A 21,533-nucleotide genomic window follows, 5' to 3' on the forward strand; every position below is an offset into this window, starting at 1 on the left:
GGGTTATAGGCTTTGCTATCTTATATGATATGAAATATGAATATTGAGGTGCAACATAGAGGAGATGTTAGGCTCAATTTATAGGAAAAGGTTTGGTTTGGCGAACTAGAGTCTGATATGGTGAGCTAAGCGCGCCTCTGTGGACTTTCTGACCTGTATTTTGACCGCATTAAAATGGTTTCAAGATTAAGTGAATCTCAATTGAATGCCTTATATGGTATGTGCAAATGATGTTCTATATAAACCATTCTGGGTGCAAAAATGTATATCTATACTGAGTTTTTTTCCAGGTAGTTTTCTTTTACAGCGTTAGTCTTATCTGTTATTTGAAGAATAATTTGGTTTAATAATTAATTAAGTAAAATGATAGTTAATTTATTACCAAAGGAGGGCTATGAAATAGTTTTTAGCATACTCCTTCTAACACACCATCTGTAATTAGTTGGAATTTATTGAAAACTACAAATTCATGAGAGAGAAAATCATTACATATGATGTGGGACCCAACAAATTTTGTCATTTCCAATGAATGTCAACCAATAAAAGAAAATGTATTGAAAATAATTTATTCCTAACTTTTATCTTTTTTACTATATGTCAATTATATTTTGGTACAATTTACTTTATACTCCCGTTGCAGTTTGCACCAATGAGAAATGAGTCATATCATGTTGAACTTGTTTATCTCAATTTGACTGGATAAGAATCAGTTATGTTTGAAGCTCAATTTGAATTTATTTTTTTTCAAGCTGAAAGTCAATTCAATTCAAGCTCATGGACCAATTTGGTTTAGATCATTAACTCGATTCGATTTAAAATTATTATGTTACATTAATTTATTTCATAAAAATGGAATTGATTAAAAGTTAATTACATGGATTTGTTAATATAAAATATATATATATATATATATATATATATATATATATTATATAATTGATATTATATATAATTAATGTGGAAGCAATGACTTCCAAGATTATTTTGATGATGCCAAAGAATCAAGAGTTAAGCAAATTCCAAAGATTCAAGAATCAAGTTTCAAGAATCAAGATTCAAGAACAATCAAGATCAAGATTCAAGAATCAAGAGAAGACTCAATCAAGATAAGTACTAAAAACGTTTTTCAAAACATTGAGTAGCACAAGAATTTTTCACAAAATCTTTGACCAAAGAGTTTTTACTCTCTGGTAATCGATTACCATAAGGTAGTAATCGATTACCAGTAGCCGGCATTGTTTTCAAAACTGATTTACAAAGCTGTAATCGATTACCATGAGCATGTAATCGATTACCAATGTTTTAAAACGTTAGAATTCAAACTTCAACAGTCACAACTAGTGATAAAACATTTTCAAATCATTTTTAACTTTTGTAATCGATTACACAATACTTGTAATCGATTACCAGTGTTTCTAAACGTTTTGATTTTCAAATTTAAACATGAAGAGTCACATCTGTTTTTACGCACGGGGAAGGTATTAGCACCCCACGCGTCCGTCACAATGGACGACAGCCTTTAATCAAGTGTGCAAATATGACTTCAAAATGTTTTATTTTCTCTTTTTTATGTCTTTTTGTGTTTTTATGCTTTTTATGTTTTTTGTATTTTTTATCTTTTTGTGGTCGACTAGGGTGTTTCCCTCGCTCCTACGTATCCTCAATTCCGATGAGGAAATCAGACCTACGTAGTTCTTTTAGAATTAAACGTTGGTTAAGTTGTTTTGATCTTTTTTCGCAAGATCGATTTTAACCGCACAAAAAATCGTTAAAGGCGTTGGACCATTAAACGATCTTTTGATTCTTTTGAAAGGAGTGAAACGTTAAGGTGTTGGATCATTAACGATATCTTGTTTTAGAAACGTTAAGACGTTGGACCATTAATGATCTCTTGTTTTTGAAAGGAGAGAAACCTTAAGGCGTTGGATCATTAACGATCTTTTGGGGTGGTCAACAAAAGCGGGGCTTTTGCTCCTACGTATCCTCAATTGCGATGAGGAAATCAGACCTACGTAGTTCTTGCAAAAGCGGTAAAGTTAAGGGTTGATTTTATGCTTTTGAACGGTCCATGTTAACCGATAAAAGCAAAGAGGACCGTTTAAGGCGTTGGAGCTTAAAACGGTTTTAAGTGACTTTTGCAGACAAAGCTTGATTTGTGAGTTGATTTTAGCCTTAGTTTCACTTTGGTTATCAGTCAATTCATTCAAGGAAACTTCCAAAGAAAAACGTTCGATTGATTTTTTTGATTATTTTATTCAAAGATATTTTGATTATTTCATTATTATTTTTTGAAGATATTTTGATTTTTGTTATTTTTTGTTTAACCGAGATTACAGCGTGAACGATCAGTTAGATTTTGTTTTAACAGTGATTAAACGACATTACAACACAAATGATCGGTTGAAATTCATTTTATCATTTATTTGGCGAGATAACGGCTTAAATAAATGGTTAAAGCACGTTAAAAATAGAAGAAAAGAAAATCAAAAGTGAACGAAATGAAGATGAAAGCAAACAAAACAATAAATGAATTGAAAGTCTCGGATTCAAACACTTACCGATTGAAGAACGAAGAACGAACAAAGAAAGAACAAAGAACGGTGAAAAACAGAGGAAAATCTTCACATATTTGCTCACAGAAACGTCTCGGAAGCGTTACGGAAGCACTTCGACTCGATTCTTCTTCACAGAAACGTATTTTTTTTACCCAAAATAGCTGAAATGCATAGTGTAGGGGTCATGAATATTTTTGAAACAGCCCCCCCCCCCTCCCCTATTTATAGGGAAAAAGGGAGGTGCTAGCCGCTCAGAGGCTTCTGGAGGAAGATTTCTAAGCGCACCCCAATTACTAAGTTCACCCCCTTTTTGTACTTTACGAAAAATTTACGGAAGTGTTTCGGATTTGATTTTCATCTTTTTTTTTCTCTTCCCTTTCACCAATATTAAGTGAAATATGCTTACCCAACGTTTTTGGAAATTTTACGGAAGTATTACAAAAGCTACGGAAGCCCCGAAAACCATTTTTTAACAAAACGTGGAGGAGCTTGCCACCCAGTTGCTTCCTCCTTAAGCATCCCAACTTCCAAAATGTTTCGGAAGGACCTAGTTTTGAATTTCTATTTACACCCTATCTTGATATGTTCACCCCCTATTTTTATGTTTTTGGTTGTTTTCTTTCCAAAATCTCACAAAACTTTACGGATTCCACCTTGATGAGTGTTAAGCCTTCTGAAGCGATCAACAATGGTACTCGGATGAAATTATAGTGTAAGAATTTATTTACACACACCCCACTTTGTTAAATGCACTCCCTTTTTCGTGTTTTTGACTGGTTTCTTCCCGAAACATCTCAGAACTTTACGGATTCCACAACGATGGGTGTTAAATATTTTGAGGTCGTCAAACGAAGGTCGCATGCTGACAAACAATGGTCCCCAGATGAATTAGGGTATGACAGTTGCCCCTCTTTACTTATCTTTTATCAGAGATAAAAGGGAAGTAAAGATAAGGCACTAATTTCGTTCGAGTGGATCCTCACTCGGCCAATCAATAGCCCAACCAGCGAAATGCGTCGTCGGACTTGGACGTCTTTGGATGGCAAAGGAAAAAAATTTGGGAAAACCTGCAAAAATCTTCAAAATGAAAATAAATGGCCGACCATCATCATTCTGATGTCATCGGACTTGTTTGCCTCTGGATGATAAAGGTGCAGATAACCATGAGGTATATCCACGTGCTACCAGACCCTTGAGTCTAACGGATAGCAAAATGAGACTTTTTTAGTCTCGGCCAAAAGACGCTGACATCATCGGAAAAGGTGTAGATGACGACGTTAGTCACTGCATGCTATCGGGCTTTAAGTCTTACGAATAGCAAATGAGACTTCTTCGCAGTCTCGACTGGAAGACGCTGACATCTCCGCGGAAGGTGCAGATGACGACGTTAGTCACTGCATTCTACCGAGCTTTGAGTCTTACGGATAGCAAATGAGACTTTTTCGCAGTCTCGGCTGGAAGACGCTGACATCTCCGGGGAAGGTGTAGATAACGACGTTAGTCACTACATGCTATCGGGCTTTGAGTCTTACAGATGGAAAATGAGACTTTTTTGCAGTCTCGACCGGAAGACGCTGACATCACTGGGAAAAGTGCAGATGATGACGTTAGTCTCTGCATGCTATCGGGCTTTGAGTCTTACGGATAGCAAATGAGACTTTTTCGCAGTCTCGACCGAACGATGCTGACATCCCTGGGAAAGGTGCAGATGACGACGTTAGTCACTACATGCTATCGGGCTTTGTCTCTTACGGATAGCAAATGACACTTTTTCGCAGTCTCGGCCGAAACACGCTGACATCTCCGGGGAAGGTACAGATGACGACGTTAGTCACTGCATGCTATCGGGCTTTGAGTCTTACGGCTAGCAAATGAGACTTTTTCACAGTCTCGGCCAGAAGACACTGACATCTCAGGGGAAGTTACGGAGGATGACGTTAGTCATTGCATGCTATCGAGCTTTGAGTCTTACGGATAGCAAATGAGACCTTTCCGCAGTCTCGGCTGGAAGACACTGACATCTTCGGGGAAGGTGCAGATGATGATGTTAGTCACTGCATGCTATCGGGCTTTGAGTCTTACGTATAGCAAAATGATACTTTTTCACAGTCTCGGGCGGAAGACGCTGACATCTCCGGGGAAGGTGCAGATGATGACATTAGTCACTGCATGCTATCGGGCTTTGAGTCTTACGGATAGCAAATGAGACTTTTTCGCAGTCTTGACCGGAAGACGCTGACATCTGCGGGGAAGGTGCAAATGACGACGTTAGTCACTGCATCTTTTGGGCTTTAAGTCTTATGGATAGCAAATGAGACTTTTCCGCAGTCTCGGCCAGAAGATGCTAACATCTCCGGGGAAGGTGCAGATGACGACTTTAGTCACTGCATGCTATTGGGCTTTGAGTCTTACGGATAACAAATGATACTTTTTCGCAGTCTTGGCCGGAATACGCTGACATCTTTGGCAGAGGTGCAGATGACGACGTTAGTCACTGCATCTATCGGGCTTTAAGTCTTATGGATAGCGAATGAGAATTTTCCGCAGTCTCGGCTGGAAGACGCTGACATCTCCGGGGAAGGTGCAGATGACAACATTAGTCACTGCATGCTATCAGGATTTGATTCTTACGGATAGCAAATGAGTGTGTGCGGGTTACCGTATAGGGCGTCTCTGCGTGGCAACGGACTCATAGGTCACGATAGCAAAAAGTGGGGTGGTCGACAAAAGTGAGGCTTTTGCTCCTACGTATCCTTAATTTGTGATGAGGAACTCAGACCTATGTAGTTCTTGACTTTGTGTGAGAATAAAATAGTCTCGGTGTTCTTTCGCTAAAATGCGAACATGCTTTAGCAAAGAAACAAAACCTCCAATTGATCAAAGCAACATACAGTTTTTGGAGAAAAACAAACGTGTCTACCGAGGGGAAGGAGGGTATGCTGATAAAATTTTCTTGTAAACCGCAAATGAGATTTTGGACGTTAGCGTTTCGTTTCTAAACGATCATTTAGAGGAGACACTAGGTCCAACAAAAAAGAATAAAAATCACTCAAAGTGTATCAATCTCACACAGGTAAGTGTTTTATCCTAATTCCGAACCATAGATATGTCATGACTTGATTTTGCAAATCATTTCCTATCAAATCAAAGATTACACGTGTGATCATGGATCAATAGGACTTTTTCGAGAATGGTGTTTTGGTGGGAAATTCGGCTCTAAGTGTTTGGGCCTTTTCCTTTTCTGTTTTTGTTTAGTGCGGGCCAAGAAAGTCGCCAATGCACAGGATTTTGGTTGGCGATCAAAGGGAGAGGACCACTTTAAGCCGTGGTTTCCTTTCTTTTCTTGTTTGCTTGTGACAATTCTGTATTGTTCAGATATTGTCTGGTACATAGACCTTTCTGTATATTTATTTTGTCTTCTTCTTTTTTTGCTTTCTTCCAATCTTTGATTGGAAATTTTCTTCTTTTCCTCTTCTTTCGATCTTTGATCGGGAACTTCTTTTTTTTTTTCTTTTCTTTTTCTTTTCTTCCAAGGGCTAAGATGGACATTCTCACCCTGGGTCAATGTTTATGGTGAGTTGGTACTTTTGGCTCAAATCTTGTAGAACGACTGGACATGATATATGTTAGGGCATTGGTTTGGTCAGCAGTCCAGGGGTAAAGGGATGTCCCACATTATTTCCTTGACACACGTGCAACGATGATGATTCAAAAATTTTATGCAAAACTGGTCATGCATTCACCTATGTGGACACTCAAGCATCAAGTTTTTGTGGTCACGCGACACTAGGGCTCAGGATTCATCATTTTCCCTATTTAAGTTAACCCAGTGTTTCCAAAATATGCTCCTTTATCAATTCATACATTTGTCCGAGTCTATCTTGGGCGTTCGGGAAATTTTTCACAGCATTCACCCTTCAGGTGCGTACACACACTTTTTTTTTAACAAAGCCTTTGTGTCACGATCAGTAAATCTTTTCTTTCAAAGAAAAGCCAGAAGTTATTTCTTTTCCAAAGCATGTTGGCTTTTTAGTTAACCAATTTATTTTTATTTTGTTTTTCTTTTTGACAAAGTTGATATCTACAATCACATATGCTTTTGTTTTCTTTTCTGAAAAGTTATGCGAACGAGGGTACGCAAGGCCTACTTACGTCAAAATCCAACGTCAAAATAATCGAAGAAATTGCAATGATAAGTCGCAATAGAAAAACAATGACAAAACAAACTGAGAGTCGTAATGCCAGACCACGGTGGGAGCAAACACAATAATTGAAAGCAGCAGTGTTAGATCACAATGGAAACAAAAACAATAACTGAAAGCAGTAATGGAAACAAAAACAATAACTGAAAGTAGTGATGTTAGACGACAATGGAATCACAAGTGCGGCGACCTTGGTCGTGTGGCTCTGCCCTCTCCTAGGTAACCGAGCAGGTCGGTCATATCCTCATCCATGTGGGCTTCCTCCGCTTCGCCCGGGGATCCTGCGGGTCTGGTTCCCTCCTCAGTGGGCCAATCTCCAGGCCACGCGACCTCAGCCCTGAACTGCTCTGGGGTAGGGCATACAAAATGAGTGGAGCCTTTCCCCTGCTAGCTGAGGCTGAAACGATAGAAGCACTCATGCAACTGCACCTGCCTGTGGTGGTTGGCCGCCTGCTGGCGAACCATATGCCGTTGATACTGCTCCATGCTCAGTGGTATAACCGGATCGGGCTGCTAAGGTGGTGGTGCATCTGCAGCCTGTTGTGCATCCCCCTGGGCCTGCCTAGGGTTGCAATATTTCTCGATGAAAGTTCGGGTGATCGGCGGCAGGATTACCTTGCTAGGGATGACAGGTACCCCATAGAACTGGCAGAGGCCCGTGATCAAGGCCGAAAATCTCAAGGCCCTATTGGACCTCTCCGGGTCCAAAGGGTGCCTAGTGGGCGTCACCCCTGCAAACAAATAAATGGTGTCAGCAATTATCTGGGCCACATGAACAGTCATCCGTTCACTCGCCTCCCCATAGCGGTCCGGGCAAAGTCTTGGCCCGGTATGCACAACAGCTGGGCGATGGCCTCCTCGTCAAAGTCGGAGGTCTGGTCCCTCCTCTGGCTGAATTCACACCGCTGGTCCTCCTCCATGATTAGTGGGTGGCCCAGGAACTGGCTGAGGGCATCTGCGCCAAAGTGAATGCACTAACCCCTTACCCACGAGCGCATATCCCGAACTCCCTCCTCCGTGGGCCAGGCATTAGCATAGAACTCTAGGACTATCTCAGGGTCGAACTTGGCCATGGGAGTCACTAGAGGTTTCCAATGCCTGCGTGCTATCTCCTCCTGGAAGTCCGAGTACTGATCCTCTCTGAGCTGGACGCGTCGCTTCATGTGGAACGACCATCCCTTGATGGCCTCAAAATGCTGTTGGTGCTCGGCACTCCGGAACCGGTGACTATCGAACTCCATCGGGGCGTTGGAGCTTTCCCCATGGGCGTCCCTCCTGGACCTCTTTGTGGAGAGCTTCTTCGGAGCCATCTCTTGTTGGGGATGAATAACAGCGCAAAATGGAATAAAAAAATGCTAAGAAATGGTGACCTAAGGTTGGAAATCCGATGGATCCAATAAGCTTACGTTTTTTGGATGAGAGGAAGAAGTTTTGGGTGAAAAACTCACCCTTTCCCTCTCTTTTTAACCTTTCTCGTGCAGGGGGTGCTCGCCCATGCGAGCTAACCCTATGCATCCTTTTTTTTTCAAACAAGAAAATCACGGGTTCCCCTATGGGTCCGTGCTCGTTTGCTCTGAGTCCATAGGATAAGTTAGGCATATAGCAGGGCCTCCTCAATGTGTGGAGCCAGTCACGGGATGATGATCTGCTGACCGCCAGCCTAGTGCCTGCTCGTACCCGTCCCCGAGCATCTGAATGCAGGAAATGGAATTTATGCAGTGAAAATATGGCCACTCTACCACTTACCTTGGTTCATCCCTGTCTAGGATTTGACGTTGTATTGACCACCTCTCGAAATGATCATGTCCCTGTCTGTCGATTCATAAGGTACAAAATGCATGTGCATGCGTATGCATGAGCAGTTTCAAACGCAATAATTCTTTAGCAAAAACCCATTGGGTTCAGTTTTAAATAAGCACTTAGAGCATCCCTATGGGTCGAGCGAAAAGGCTCGGATCATTTAAAAAGAATATGCATCCTTAAAGGCACAAAATGAGGGTCAAAACAACGAATCATCAATCTCGCCCTCTTTAAATGATTGCGACGACAATTTACAGAGGACAGAAATCCCTGGGGAAACCAACAAAAAATTAAACATGCAACAACTCTCCTAATTGCCCCAAGTCTCAAGCGTAGTATCGCTTGATGACATCAACGTTTACGGGTGAAGGTAGTTCCTCATCATCCATGTTAGTGAGCACAAGGGCCCCTCCGGAGAAAGCCTTTTTTACCACGAAAGGCCCTTCGTAGTTCGGGGCCCACTTTCCCCTATTGTCTCTCAGGGCTTGGGCAACTTTCTTCAGCACCAGGTCCCCTTCGTTGAACTTGCACGGGTGTACCTTCTTGTCGAAATCATTCTTTACCCATCTCTGGTACAAACACTCATGGCTCATAGCGGTCAGACGCTTACCTTCTATGAGATTGAGCTGATCGAAACGCGCTTGAGCCCACTCCGACTCCTTTAATCCGGATTTTGCCAAGATTCTTCACGACGGGATCTCCACCTCAAATGGCAAAACGACCTCCATTCCATATACCAAGGAAAATGGCATTGCCCCAGTCGAAGTGCGCACCGAAGTTCGGTAACCATGTAGCGCAAAAGGGAGCATCTCGTGCCAGTCTTTGTATGACACAATCATCTTCTGAATAATCTTTTTGATATTCTTGTTGGCTACCTCCACCACTTCGTTCATCTTGGGCCTGTAGAGTGTCGAATTATGGTGTTGGATCTTAAATTCCTCGCACATTTCCCCCATCATTTTATTATTCAAATTGGTGTCGTTGTCTGTGATAATCTTCCTTGGCAAACCGTATCGGCAAATTATCTCCCTCTTGATGAACCTAACCACCACACTCCTTGTGACACTAGTGTATGAGGCAGGTTCGACCCATTTGGTGAAGTAATCGATTGCCACCAAGATGAAACGATGTCCGTTCGTAACCTTGGGCTCTATGGCCCCGATCACATCTATCCCCCACATGGAAAAGGGCCACGGTGTGGCCAATACATTCAATGGCAAGGGCGGAGCGTTGACATTGTCTGCAAACGTCTGGCATTTGTGACACTTCCTTACATGGAGGCAACAGTCGCTTTCCATGGTGAGCCAATAATAGTCCGACCTCAGGATCTTCCTAGCCATGGCGTTCCCGTTAGCGTATGTACCGAAAGAGCCCTCATGGACCCCCTCCAGCATGAGTCCAGCTTCCTTAGCGTTCACGCATCAGAGCAACACCATGTCATGGTTTCTCTTGTATAGTATGCCCCCGCTTAAAAAGAAACCAGCCGCCAACCTCCTTAATGTCCTCTTGTCATTGTTGGAAGCTTCCGGTGGGTACTCTTTGCTTTCAACGTATCGCTTGATGTCGAAATACGAAGGTTTACCGTCCTGCTCCTCCTCTACCAAACAACAATATGCGGGCTTACCGTGACACCTGAACTCAATGTATGGCAGGTCTCCATGCGGTGTCAGCTGGAACATGGACGCTAAAGTGACGAGCGCATCGGCCATTTGTTTTTCCTCTCGTGGAACGTGATGGAAAGAGATCTCATCAAAGGACTCAGCCAGCTCCTTGATGTAGGTCTGGTAGGGTATTAGCTTGTGATCCCTAGTTTCCCACTCTCCTCTTAGCTGGTGAATCACCAGTGTCGAGTCTCCGTACACCTTGAGCAGTTTGACGTTGAAATCAATTGCTGCCTGGACACCTAGAGCACATGCTTCGTATTCAGCCATGTTATTGGTGTAGTCGAAACCAAGTCTGGCCGTGAAAGGTGTGCATTGATTGTCCGGAGAGACCAATTCCGCCCCAACGCCATGGCCCAAAATGTTAGATGCTCCATCGAACCACATGATCCACTTGTCCCTGTCCTTTTCTAGCTTCTCTTCAAATTAGGCCATGATGTTCTCATCTGGGAACTCGGGATGCATGGGTTGATAATCATTGAGAGGTTGCTGAGCCAAATAGTCTGCCAAGGCGCTTCCCTTTATCGCTTTTTGGGTTACGTAGACTATGTCGAACTCGGATAGCAAAACCTGCCACCGAGCGATCCGCTCCGTGAGAGCGGGCTTCTCAAAGATGTACTTGACTGAGTCCATCTTGGATACCAACCAGGTGGTATGGCTCAGCATGTACTATCTTAGTCGGTGGGACGCACATACCAAAGCGCAACATGTCTTTTCCAGCAGGGAGTAGTTCATCTCACAAGCTGTGAACTTTTTACTTAAGTAGTAGACGACTCGCTCTCTTTTTCCCAACTCATCATGCTACCCCAGCATGCAACCCATCGACTCGTTCAAAACTGTCATGTACAGGATGAGAGGTCTCCTGGGCACCGGCGGCATAAGTACGGGAGGGTTCATGAGGCGCCGTTTGATCTTTTCAAACGCCTCTTGACAGTCCTTGTCCCAGTGGACGGACTGGTTCTTACGCAAGAGTTTGAAAAGCGGCTCACAGGTAGTTGTGAGCTATGATATGAATCTGGCAATGTATTTTAAACGCCCCAGGAAACCTCAGACCTGCTTCTCGGTACGGGGTTCCGGAATCTCAAGGATGGCTTTTACTTTTTTGGGGTCCATCTCTATTCCCTTCTGACTTACAATGAAACCCAACAACTTTCCTGACTTGACCATGAAGGTGCCCTTAGTAGGGTTTAACCTCAATTGATACCTCCTAAACCTCTCGAACAATTGTGTGTACCTTATGAATTAGAATTCTTTATAATTAGCATAAAAATTGTGTGATGGTGATTTTGTTTGTACCAGATATCTTGGCCTTTCAATCTTGTTCATTTTTATTTTTTATTTTATTTTTTTCCTCACCGCAGTGTATACGTGTACATATATATTGATTCTCTTATTTCACAAACTTTATATTTTATTTCACCTGGGTGATTTCTCGTCATGAAATTCATGTGTAGGGATTGCTGGATAATTGAATTGGCTAAAATCATTTAAAGAAATTAACTAAAGCTGGATTCACATCGTAATTAGGCATTTTCTTGATGTTAGTAACTTAGTTGAAATATGTTTAGAATATAGGTATACATGTTGTTCATATAAATCAATATGAGTATATATTTTTATTGTTATATATAATTTGTAATTACTTAATGATATGTTTCATATTATTGTGATTATTTTATATTAATATATACTTAATACATTTTATATGTTATATATATATATATATATATATATATATATATATATATATATAATATGTACATTTACGTTAATATTTTATTATATTATATTTATATTGATGTACATTTACACTGATAATTTAATTTACCAAGTTAATGTACCGTATCGTTATTATGTATAAATAATAATAAGCTTAACGCTTAAGTTAATATATATATATATATATATATATATATATATATATATATATATATATATTGAATATAATATATTTATACATATGTTTTACGTGTATTTTATAGTTATTTGTTTATAAGTCTTGAAGTTAAATATTGTATGTTATTATTATGATGATACATTGTTATTTAATTGTTGAGTATATTTTGTAATTAGTTAAAGTGTGAAATGTTAAACTATAGACATGAAATATGGTTGTGAATGAGTGTGTGTTGATATTTGTAGTGATATTACTTGTCTTGTGAGTTATGAGTTATACAGTAACCCGGCGAGTGTTTACCTTGAGCGAACTATTATGCGCAGTGTTAAAGGAAATTGTAGGATTCCTAGTTAGGATCCTGAAGGGTTAAACTGTAGCGCAATTTGTTAAATATGTTTGAAATACAAGAGTGAGGTCTTGGGTATTATATAACTCATAAACAGTGTCTGCGTGCAAAAGAAAAAAAATTATTTTAGAGGTTGGACCTGAATTAGGAAGGTGAGGCCCAAACGGATTCTTCGGAGTCTAGGCCTTGGGGGTAAAGATACTCGGTTTGAGTGCTCCTTTAAGCCCATGTTGATCCCATGTGGTTGGGGCATTCTCGCAAAACAGAGTAACCCTGACTAGTCACCTTATGATTTTACTTAGTGAGAGTGACCTAGTATACCCATTGTGTGGTGTGTCTTGTCATGTACTCCTAAGCGCCCCAGTGTTGTTTTTCACTGGCATGGTACCACATTGCATATAGGCTTGAGTCTTAGTATAATTGTTGCATAATGCTTGAATTAGAATTTCATTGAGTTAACAATTGTGGTTGATGTTATTTTATGGAGTGTGTGAACTTGAATGGGTGTGAATAATGTGTGCGATGTTGTGAAGTAATGTTATTTATATAAATTCAGCTTTAAGTATTATATGTTTCACATGCTCTAATGTTTTATTATATACGAATGTGATAACTTACTCCCGATGTGTGTTTGTGTTTGGGATGATTGCCACTTTGTTTTAGGTGAGCCTTCATATGATTAGTCACATGCTAGAGATGTGATAGGGATATGCTCTGATAAGTGTGACATTGGGGCATAGGATTTTACTTCGCATATTATGATTTTCGCATGTTATGATTTACTGAATGATATAATTGCATTATACTTTTCTATTTTAGTTTTTTATTTATTTATTTAGAGTGGACGACCTTGTTTTGAGTCGGGACAATTTTATCTTTTATTCAAAAAAAAATAATTTCTGTTGTGTTTTCACTAAGTGGATGTGAACCTTTTATCCTTTTGAATTGATTTAAATTAAATGTGTTTTAAAAAAATTATTAATTAATTTTGCATTTTTTTTCTTCTTTTATTATTATGTGTTTATAAAGATTTAAATAAATTTTGTATGATTTATTTAGTTACTTATTTATATTTGTGAGGTAGAGGGTGTCACATTTAGTGGTATCAGAGCAGGTCGGACCTTTCGACTATGTGTGTTATGAGCTTTCTGTGTTTCCTTGTGTACGCTGATGCATTGTGTTTGTTTTGTTTGATTAGAGGTGTACTCTATTGTGTTGGTATATTTGTTTTTTTTTCTTTTCAAAGTTTTGTTTCTTGCGTGACATAGGAAGTAATGGCTGCGAGAAATGAGCGAGAACAACTTCTTACTGAGGCCTTGAACAACTTGGCGCAAGTTATGGCCAATCAGGGAGGCGATGGAGGAGCAACTATGTACCATGGTTTAGATCGCTTTCAGAGGAACAACCCGCCTACCTTAAAAGGGGGTTATGATCCTGAGGGTGCTAAGGCTTGGCTGAGGGAGATTAAGAAGATCTTTTGGGTGATGGAATGTCAGGACCATCATAAGGTGTTGTTTGCTACTCACATGCTAGCAGATGAGGCAGAGTATTGGTGGGAGAACACTCTCCCACGTTTGGAGGGAGCAGGTGGTGTTGTTGTCCTATGGGGGACCTTCAGACAAACTTTTTTGGAGAAGTATTTTCTAGAAGATGTGAAGAATAGGAAGGAGATGGAGTTCCTTTAGCTAAAACAAGGGAGTATGACGGTGGCAGAGTATGCAATGAACTTTGAGAACCTTGTAAGGTATTTTCCTCATTATCAGGGGGAAGCTGGGGAGAGGTCCAAATGCGTGAAATTTGTCAATGGCCTTCGACCAGAAGTAAAGATGATGGTAAATTATCACGGTATTCACAACTTTGCACAGTTGACCAACATGTGTAGAATCTTTGATGAAGATCAGCAGGAGAAGGCTGCTTTTTACAGGAATGCCAATACCAGTGGAGGACTTCAACCAGTTGGTGGGAGTTCTCAGCCAATTAATAGGGTGTCTCAACGCAGGTAGAGGTAGTGGTGGTAGTGGTGCTCCTGCTATTGTTACTACACTACTCAAGTGTGGGAAGTGTGGTCGGCTTGGGCATATTGCCCGTGAGTGCACAGATAGAGAGGTGACTTGCTTTAACTGCCAAGGTAAGGGCCACCTCAGTACCAGTTGCCCATATCCGAGGAGGGAGAAGAGGAGTGAATGTCTGAATAACCAGAGTGGACGACCAAGGACCACGGGGAGAGTGTTTGCTCTTAGTGGTGCTGATGCCAAACAGTCTGATGAACTCATCCAAGGTATGTGTTTCATAAGTCAAGTTCCCTTGGTTGTATTGTATGATTCAGGTGCGACCCATTCATTTATTTGTCGTGTCTATGTTGAAAAACTTGCCTTGCCTGTGTCTTCCTTGAAATTTGACTTGATCGTGAATACACCTGCTAGTGGGTCTATTTTAACTTCTGATGTGTGCTTGCAATGTCCTGTCTTAATTTTTGATAGACAGTTTCAGATTGATTTAGTTTTTTACCTTTGAGTCAGATTGATGTTATTCTTGGTATGGACTGGTTATCTTCCAATCATGTCTTATTAAATTGTTTTGAGAAATCTGTTGTCTTTCCTGAGTCTGGTGTGAGTGAAGGTGATATGTTTTTGTCTGCTAACCAAGTTGAGGCATCTTTGAGGGAGGATGCACGGGTATACATGATCTTAGCTAGTATGAGTGTCGAGACTACAAACCCTGTGAGTGATATACCATTGGTGAGAGAGTTTCCTGAGGTGTTTGAGGAGGTGTCAGGATTATCACCAGAAAGAGAGGTCGAGTTCTCTATAGACCTAGTGCCCGGTACTGGACCCATATCCGTAACACCTTATAGGATGTCCCCTGTAGAGTTGAGTGTGCTTAAGAAACAGTTAGAGGAACTTTTAGAGAAACAGTTTGTGAGGCCTAGTTTGTCACCCTGGGGAGCACCGGTGTTGTTAGTTAAGAAGAATGATGAGACTATGAGGCTTTGTGTAGATTATCATCAGTTGAATAAGGTAACGATTAAGAATAGGTACCCTTTGCCTAGGATAGATGACCTGATGGACCAATTAGTAGGGGCTTGTGTGTTCAGTAAGATAGATCTTAGGTCAGGTTACCACCAGATTAGAGTGAAGCCTGAAGATGTTCCGAAGACTGCCTTTAGGACTCGTTACGATCATTATGAGTACTTGGTTATGCCTTTTGGTGTGACCAATGCCCCTGGTGTGTTCATGGATTATATGAATAGGATCTTTCACCCCTACCTAGATAGTTTTGTAGTGGTCTTCATAGATGATATCTTGGTGTATTCTAAGACTAGAGAGGAACATGAGGAGCATCTGAGAGTTGTGTTGCAAACCCTCAAAGACAATAGACTGTATGCTAAGTTGTCCAAGTGTGATTTTTGGCTAGAGGAGGTGAGCTTCTTAGGGCACGTTATATCTAAGGGAGGGATAGCAATAGATCCTTCCAAGGTAGAGGCGGTGATGAGTTGGGAGAGTCCTAAGTCAGTGTTTGAGATTAGGAGCTTTCTTGGCTTAGCAGGATACTACCATAGATTCATAGAGGGTTTTTCTAAGCTAGCCTTACCTTTGACTAAGCTTACTCGTAAGGGTCAAGTTTTTGTGTGGGATGCCCAGTGTGAGAGTAGTTTTCGTACCCTTAAGGAAAGGTTGACCACTGCACCAGTTTTAGTGTTACCTGACCTGAGTGAACCTTTTGTGGTGTACTGTGATGCGTCCAAGATGGGTTTGGGTGGAGTGCTTATGCAACGGGGACAGGTAGTGGCCTATGCTTCTTGACAGCTTAAGATACATGAAAGGAATTATCCTACACATGATCTTGAGTTAGCAGCCGTAGTTTTTGCTCTTAAGCTTTGGAGGCATTACCTTTATGGATCTAAATTTGAGGTGTTTAGTGACCATAAGAGCCTTAGATATTTGTTTGATCAAAAAGAGCTTAACATGAGGTAGAGGAGATGGTTAGAGTTCCTTAAGGATTACGATTTTGAGCTTAGTTATCACCTAGGTAAAGCCAATGTAGTAGCTGATGCCTTAAGTAGGAAATCCCTTCAAATGTCTGCTTTGATGGTTAGAGAGTTGGACCTCTTAGAGCAGTTTAGAGACATGAGTTTGGCATGTGAGATCACCTCTAGTAGCATTAAGTTGGGTATGTTGAGAGTCACCAGCGAACTCTTAAGCGAGATCTATGAGGGTCAGAAGTCTAACCCATTCTTGTCAGCCCATTTAGAGTCCATAGTCGCAGGGAGAGAGAGTAGTTTTAGAGTGGGAACTGATGGAGTCTTGAGGTTTCAAGATAGGGTGTGTGTTCCTAGTGTACCCAAGCTTAGGAGAACGATCTTGGAAGAGGGCCATAGAAGTAGTTTGAGTATCCACCTGGGAGCGACTAAGATGTACCAGGACCTTAGGCAGATGTTTTGGTGGCCGGGTATGAAGAAAGAAGTTAATGAGTTTGTCCTTGCATGCCTAGTGTGTCAGAAAGCTAAGATAGAACACCAGAAGCCTTCAGGGAAGTTGCAACCTTTAGAGATACCTGAGTGGAAGTGGGATAGCATCTCCATGGATTTCGTGGTGGGGTTACCTAGGACCCCTAAAGGTTTAGATTCCATTTGGGTTATTGTAGACAGGTTGACCAAATCTGCTCACTTCATCCCAATTAACATCAAATATTCTTTAGAGAGGTTGACTAGCTTGTACGTCAGTGAAATAGTTAGACTACACGGTGTTCCTTCTAGCATAGTCTCTGATAGAGACCCCAGATTTACCTCTAGATTTTGGGAGAGTCTTCATAAAGCCTTGGGGACCAAGCTTAGGTTGAGTTCTGCTTACCACCCACAGAAATCCTTAGAGGACCTCTTGAGAGCCTGTGTGTTAGAGCAGAGGGGTAGTTGAGATAGTTTCTTACCCTTGATAGAGTTTACATACAACAATAGTTTTCACTCCAATATAGGTATGGCGCCTTACGAGGCATTGTATGGTAGAAGATGTAGGACACCTCTATGTTGGGTAGATTCCAGTGAGAGCATTGCCTTAAGACCTAAGGTAGTTCAGCAGACCATTGAAAAGGTCAAGTTGATCCAAGAAAGGATGAGAGCAGCCCAAAGTAGGCAGAAGAGCTACTATGATAAGAGAAGAATGGATCTTGAATTTGCTATAGGTGATCATGTATTTCTGAGAGTTACTCCGTGGACTAGGGTTGGTAGGGCGTTGAAGTCCCGTAAGCTCACACCTAGATTCATTGTGTTAGTGCTTAGCTTTACTGAGTTTTAAAAGATTGGCTAAAATTTTGTTAAAACATAAGCACTTAGACAATGAAGGAAAGCTGGAGTTGCTGCACATGATGTCTAATATTATGTCAAGGAATCAGATCGGGCTGCATAATGCACAAGGCAAGATAAAATGTCAAATGAAGAATTGAAGCTGCAGGATCCACGATGTCGGATACAATGTCCAGGACATCCTGCCCGAAAATACTGGACACATAAATCTGTTATATCTTTAACAGATTAATGTGCAGTCAGCAACAGATTAGGCGCTCTATCTTTAGGAACGAATTAAAAGATAATTAAAGTTTGAATTACAAACTTGAATAGTTTCGTTCAGGGATTAGAGATTGAAGATAAAAACTAAAAGATAAAACTTTATCTTTTAGATCTTTAAGTGCAGATTTTTCAGGAGAATGATAGAGCTTATCCAGCGCAAGTTGTTGCAGCCCAGATACGTACACTGCTATATAAACATGAAGGCTGCACGGGTTTTTAATCAAGTCAGAGATTGAAGAGTTATTTTGTGAGTTTTGTGACTTGAGTGTTTTGTGAGCCACCTTGATGTTACCCTAACATCAAGTGTTGGACCTGAGTGTGTAGAGTTGATCTCTATTGTTCAGAGAGCAATCTCTGGTGTGTCTTTGATTTGTTTGTAAACACGGGTGAGTGATTGAGAGGGAGTGAGAGGGGTTCTCATATCTAAGAGTGGCTCTTAGGTAGAAGTTGCATGGGTAGTGGTTAGGTGAGAAGGTTGTATACAGTGGCTGTTAGATCTTCAAACTAATACTATTCTAGTGGATTTCCTCCCTGGCTTGGTAGCCCCCAGATGTAGGTGACGTTGCACCGAACTGGGTTAACAATTCTCTTGTGTTATTTACTTGTTTAATCTGTTCATACTGTCATATACAATCTGCATGTTCTGAAGCGCGATGTCGTGACATCCTGTACGACATCTGTCCTCAGTATCAGAATTTCACATTGGTCCCTTTGAAATCCTAAAGCGTGTCGGCCCAGTTGCGTATCAGGTGGCTTTGCCACCATCTCTCTCAAATCTCCACAGTGTCTTCCATATCTCTCAGCTCAGCAAATATGTCCATGATCCGTCGCACATGATCGAGTTGGACAATGTCCAAGTGAAAGAGAACTTGACCTATGAAACACAACCCCTGAGGATCGACGATCGTATGGTTAAGCAGCTAAGGGGGAAAGAGATTCCCTTGGTCAAAGTAGTATGGGGAAGTGCTTCAGGCGAGGATGCCACCTGGGAACTAGAGGGTCAGATGCGTGATGCATATCCTACCTTATTCGATACCGGTAAGTTTCGGGGGCGAAACTTTTTTTTTAAGGGGGGTGGAATTGTAACAGCCGTAACTTTTAATAAATAAATAAGAAATTAATAAATAATAAATAAGTAAAAAAAATAATTAGGTCATAAATTCCCACTATATAAGTCAAATGTTAACCTAGAGCAGCTTTTAGAAAACACATTTTGTTCCTTTCTTCTTTTCAGACGCACAAGAACTCTAATAGAGCAACTAGAGGAGGAGCTCTAGAGAGCACCAGAGACGTCACAATTGCTAACGGAGAACATTTAAGCGACTACATCGAGGTAAAGGATGAGTTACTCACGCTTGGGGATTAGAATGAACATGTGTAGGGATCCCTAGAGGATCAATTTTTGGGTTACTTTTGGGTGTTTATGAAGTTTAATTATGTTTTCATGTTTAATTGCATATTGAGTGTGTTTGATGAACTAATTGGTGTTCTGATGCGAGTTTGTTGTAGAATTGATTTGTTCCTGTGTTAGGTGTGTACCTTAGGAATTAGAATTCTTTATAATTAGCATAAAATTGTGTGATGGTGATTTTGTTTATACCAGATATCTTGGCCTTTCAATCTTGTTCATTTTTATTTTTTATTTTATTTTTTTTCCACACCGCAGTGTATACGTGTACATATATATTGATACTCTTATTTCACAAACTTTATATTTTATTTCACTTGGGTGATTTCTCGTCATGAAATTCATGTGTAGGGATTGTTGGATAATTGAACTGGCTAAAATCATTTAAAAAATTAACTAAAGTTGTATTCACATCGTAATTAGGCATTTTCTTGATGTTAGTAACTTAGTTGTAATATGTTTAGAATATAGGTATACATGTTGTTCACATAAATCAATATGAGTATATATTTTTATTGTTATATATAATTTATAATTACTTAATGATATGTTTGATATTATTGTGATTATTTTATATTAATATATACTTAATACATTTTATATGGTATATATATATATATATATATATATATATATATATATATATATATAATATGTACGTTTACGTTAATATTTTATTATATTATATTTATATTGATGTACATTTACACTGATAATTTAATTTACCAAGTTAATGTACCTTATTGTTAGTATGTATAAATAATAATAAGCTTAACACTTAAGTTAATATATATATATATATATATATATATATATATATATATATATATTGAATATAATATATTTATATATATGTTTTACATGTATTTTATAGTTATTTGTTTATAAGTCTTGAAGTTAAATATTGTATGTTATTATTATTATGATACATTGTTATTTAATTGTTGAGTATATTTTGTAATTAGTTAAAGTGTGAAATGTTAAACTGTAGACATGAAATATGGTTGTGAATGAGTGTGTGTTTGATATTTGTAGTGATATTACTTGTCTTGTGAGTTATGAATTATATAGTAACCCGACTAGTGTTTACCTTGAGCGAACTTTTATGCGCAGTGTTAAAGGAAATTGTAGGATTCCTAGTTAGGATCCTGAAGGGTTAAACTGTAGCGCAATTTTTTAAATATGTTTGAAATATAAGAGTGAGGTCGTGGGTATTATATAACTCATAAACAGTGTCTGGATGCAAAAGAAAAAAAAATTATTTTAGGGGTTGGACCTGAATCAAGAAGGTGAGGCCCAAACGGATTCTTCAGAGTCTAGGCCTTGGGGGTAAAGATACTCGGTTTGAGTGCTCCTTTAAGCCCATGTTGATCCCATGTGGTTGGGGCATTCTCGCAAAACAGAGTAACCCTGACTAGTCACCTTATGATTTTACTTAGTGAGAGTGACCTAGTATACCCATTGTGTGGTGTGTCTTGTCATGTACTCCTAAGCGCCCCAGTGTTGTTTTTCACTGGCATGGTACCACATTGCATATAGGCTTGAGTCTTAGTATAATTGTTGCATAATGCTTGAATTAGAATTTCATTGAGTTAACAATTGTGGTTGATGTTATTTTATGGAGTGTGTGAACTTGAATAGGTGTGAATAATGTGTGCGATGTTGTGAAGTAATGTTATTTATATAAATTCAGCTTTAAGTATTATATGTTTCACATGCTCTAATGTTTTATTATATACGAATGTGATAACTTGTTCTCGGTGTGTGTTTGTGTTTGGGATGATTGCCACTTTGTTTTAGGCGAGCCTTCATATGATGAGTCACATGCTAGAGATGTGATAGGGATATGCTCTGATAAGTGTTTCATTGGGGCATAGGATTTTACTTCGTATATTATGATTCTCGCATGTTATGATTTACCGAATGATATAATTGCATTATACTTTTCTATTTTAGTTTTTTTTTATTATTTATTTAGAGTTGACGACCTTGTTTTGAGCCGGGATAATTTTATCTTTTATTCAAAAAAAAAATTTATTATGTTTTCACTAAGTGGATGTGAACCTTTTATCCTTTTGAATTGATTTAAATTAAATGTGTT

At 39.7% G+C, this 21,533-nt stretch overlaps 2 protein-coding genes across 2 annotated transcripts; both read left to right on the forward strand.

Annotated features, from left to right (window-relative positions):
- The first annotated feature begins 13,735 nt into the window (after positions 1–13,735).
- Positions 13,736–14,146, forward strand: LOC102659440 (uncharacterized). The gene has a single exon (XM_006589837.1). The coding sequence runs from the start codon at positions 13,736–13,738 to the stop codon at positions 14,144–14,146; it is 411 nt and encodes a 136-aa protein (XP_006589900.1).
- Positions 14,147–17,434: 3,288 nt separating this feature from the next.
- On the forward strand, positions 17,435–21,105 carry LOC106794760 (uncharacterized). Its single transcript, XM_014762643.1, has 3 exons — positions 17,435–17,677; positions 18,750–19,062; positions 21,074–21,105. Exons 1-3 carry the CDS (start codon positions 17,435–17,437, stop codon positions 21,103–21,105), a joined length of 588 nt encoding a protein of 195 aa, XP_014618129.1.
- Positions 21,106–21,533: the final 428 nt, after the last annotated feature.

The sequence above is a fragment of the Glycine max genome, chromosome 10 (assembly GCF_000004515.6).
Source record: "Glycine max cultivar Williams 82 chromosome 10, Glycine_max_v4.0, whole genome shotgun sequence".
NCBI lineage: Eukaryota > Viridiplantae > Streptophyta > Magnoliopsida > Fabales > Fabaceae > Glycine > Glycine max.

Bases quoted from the DNA above. Each gene is read 5' to 3' on its own strand.
- LOC106794760 (XM_014762643.1), top strand. From the start codon at position 17,435: ATGGCGCCTTACGAGGCATTGTATGGTAGAAGATGTAGGACACCTCTA. The intron at 17,678-18,749 runs GTTGGTAGGGCG...GAAATCCTAAAG, and splicing joins GAGTTACTCCGTGGACTAGG to CGTGTCGGCCCAGTTGCGTA. The intron at 19,063-21,073 runs GTAAGTTTCGGG...GAACTTGAATAG, and splicing joins TCCTACCTTATTCGATACCG to GTGTGAATAATGTGTGCGAT.
- LOC102659440 (XM_006589837.1), top strand. From the start codon at position 13,736: ATGGCTGCGAGAAATGAGCGAGAACAACTTCTTACTGAGGCCTTGAAC.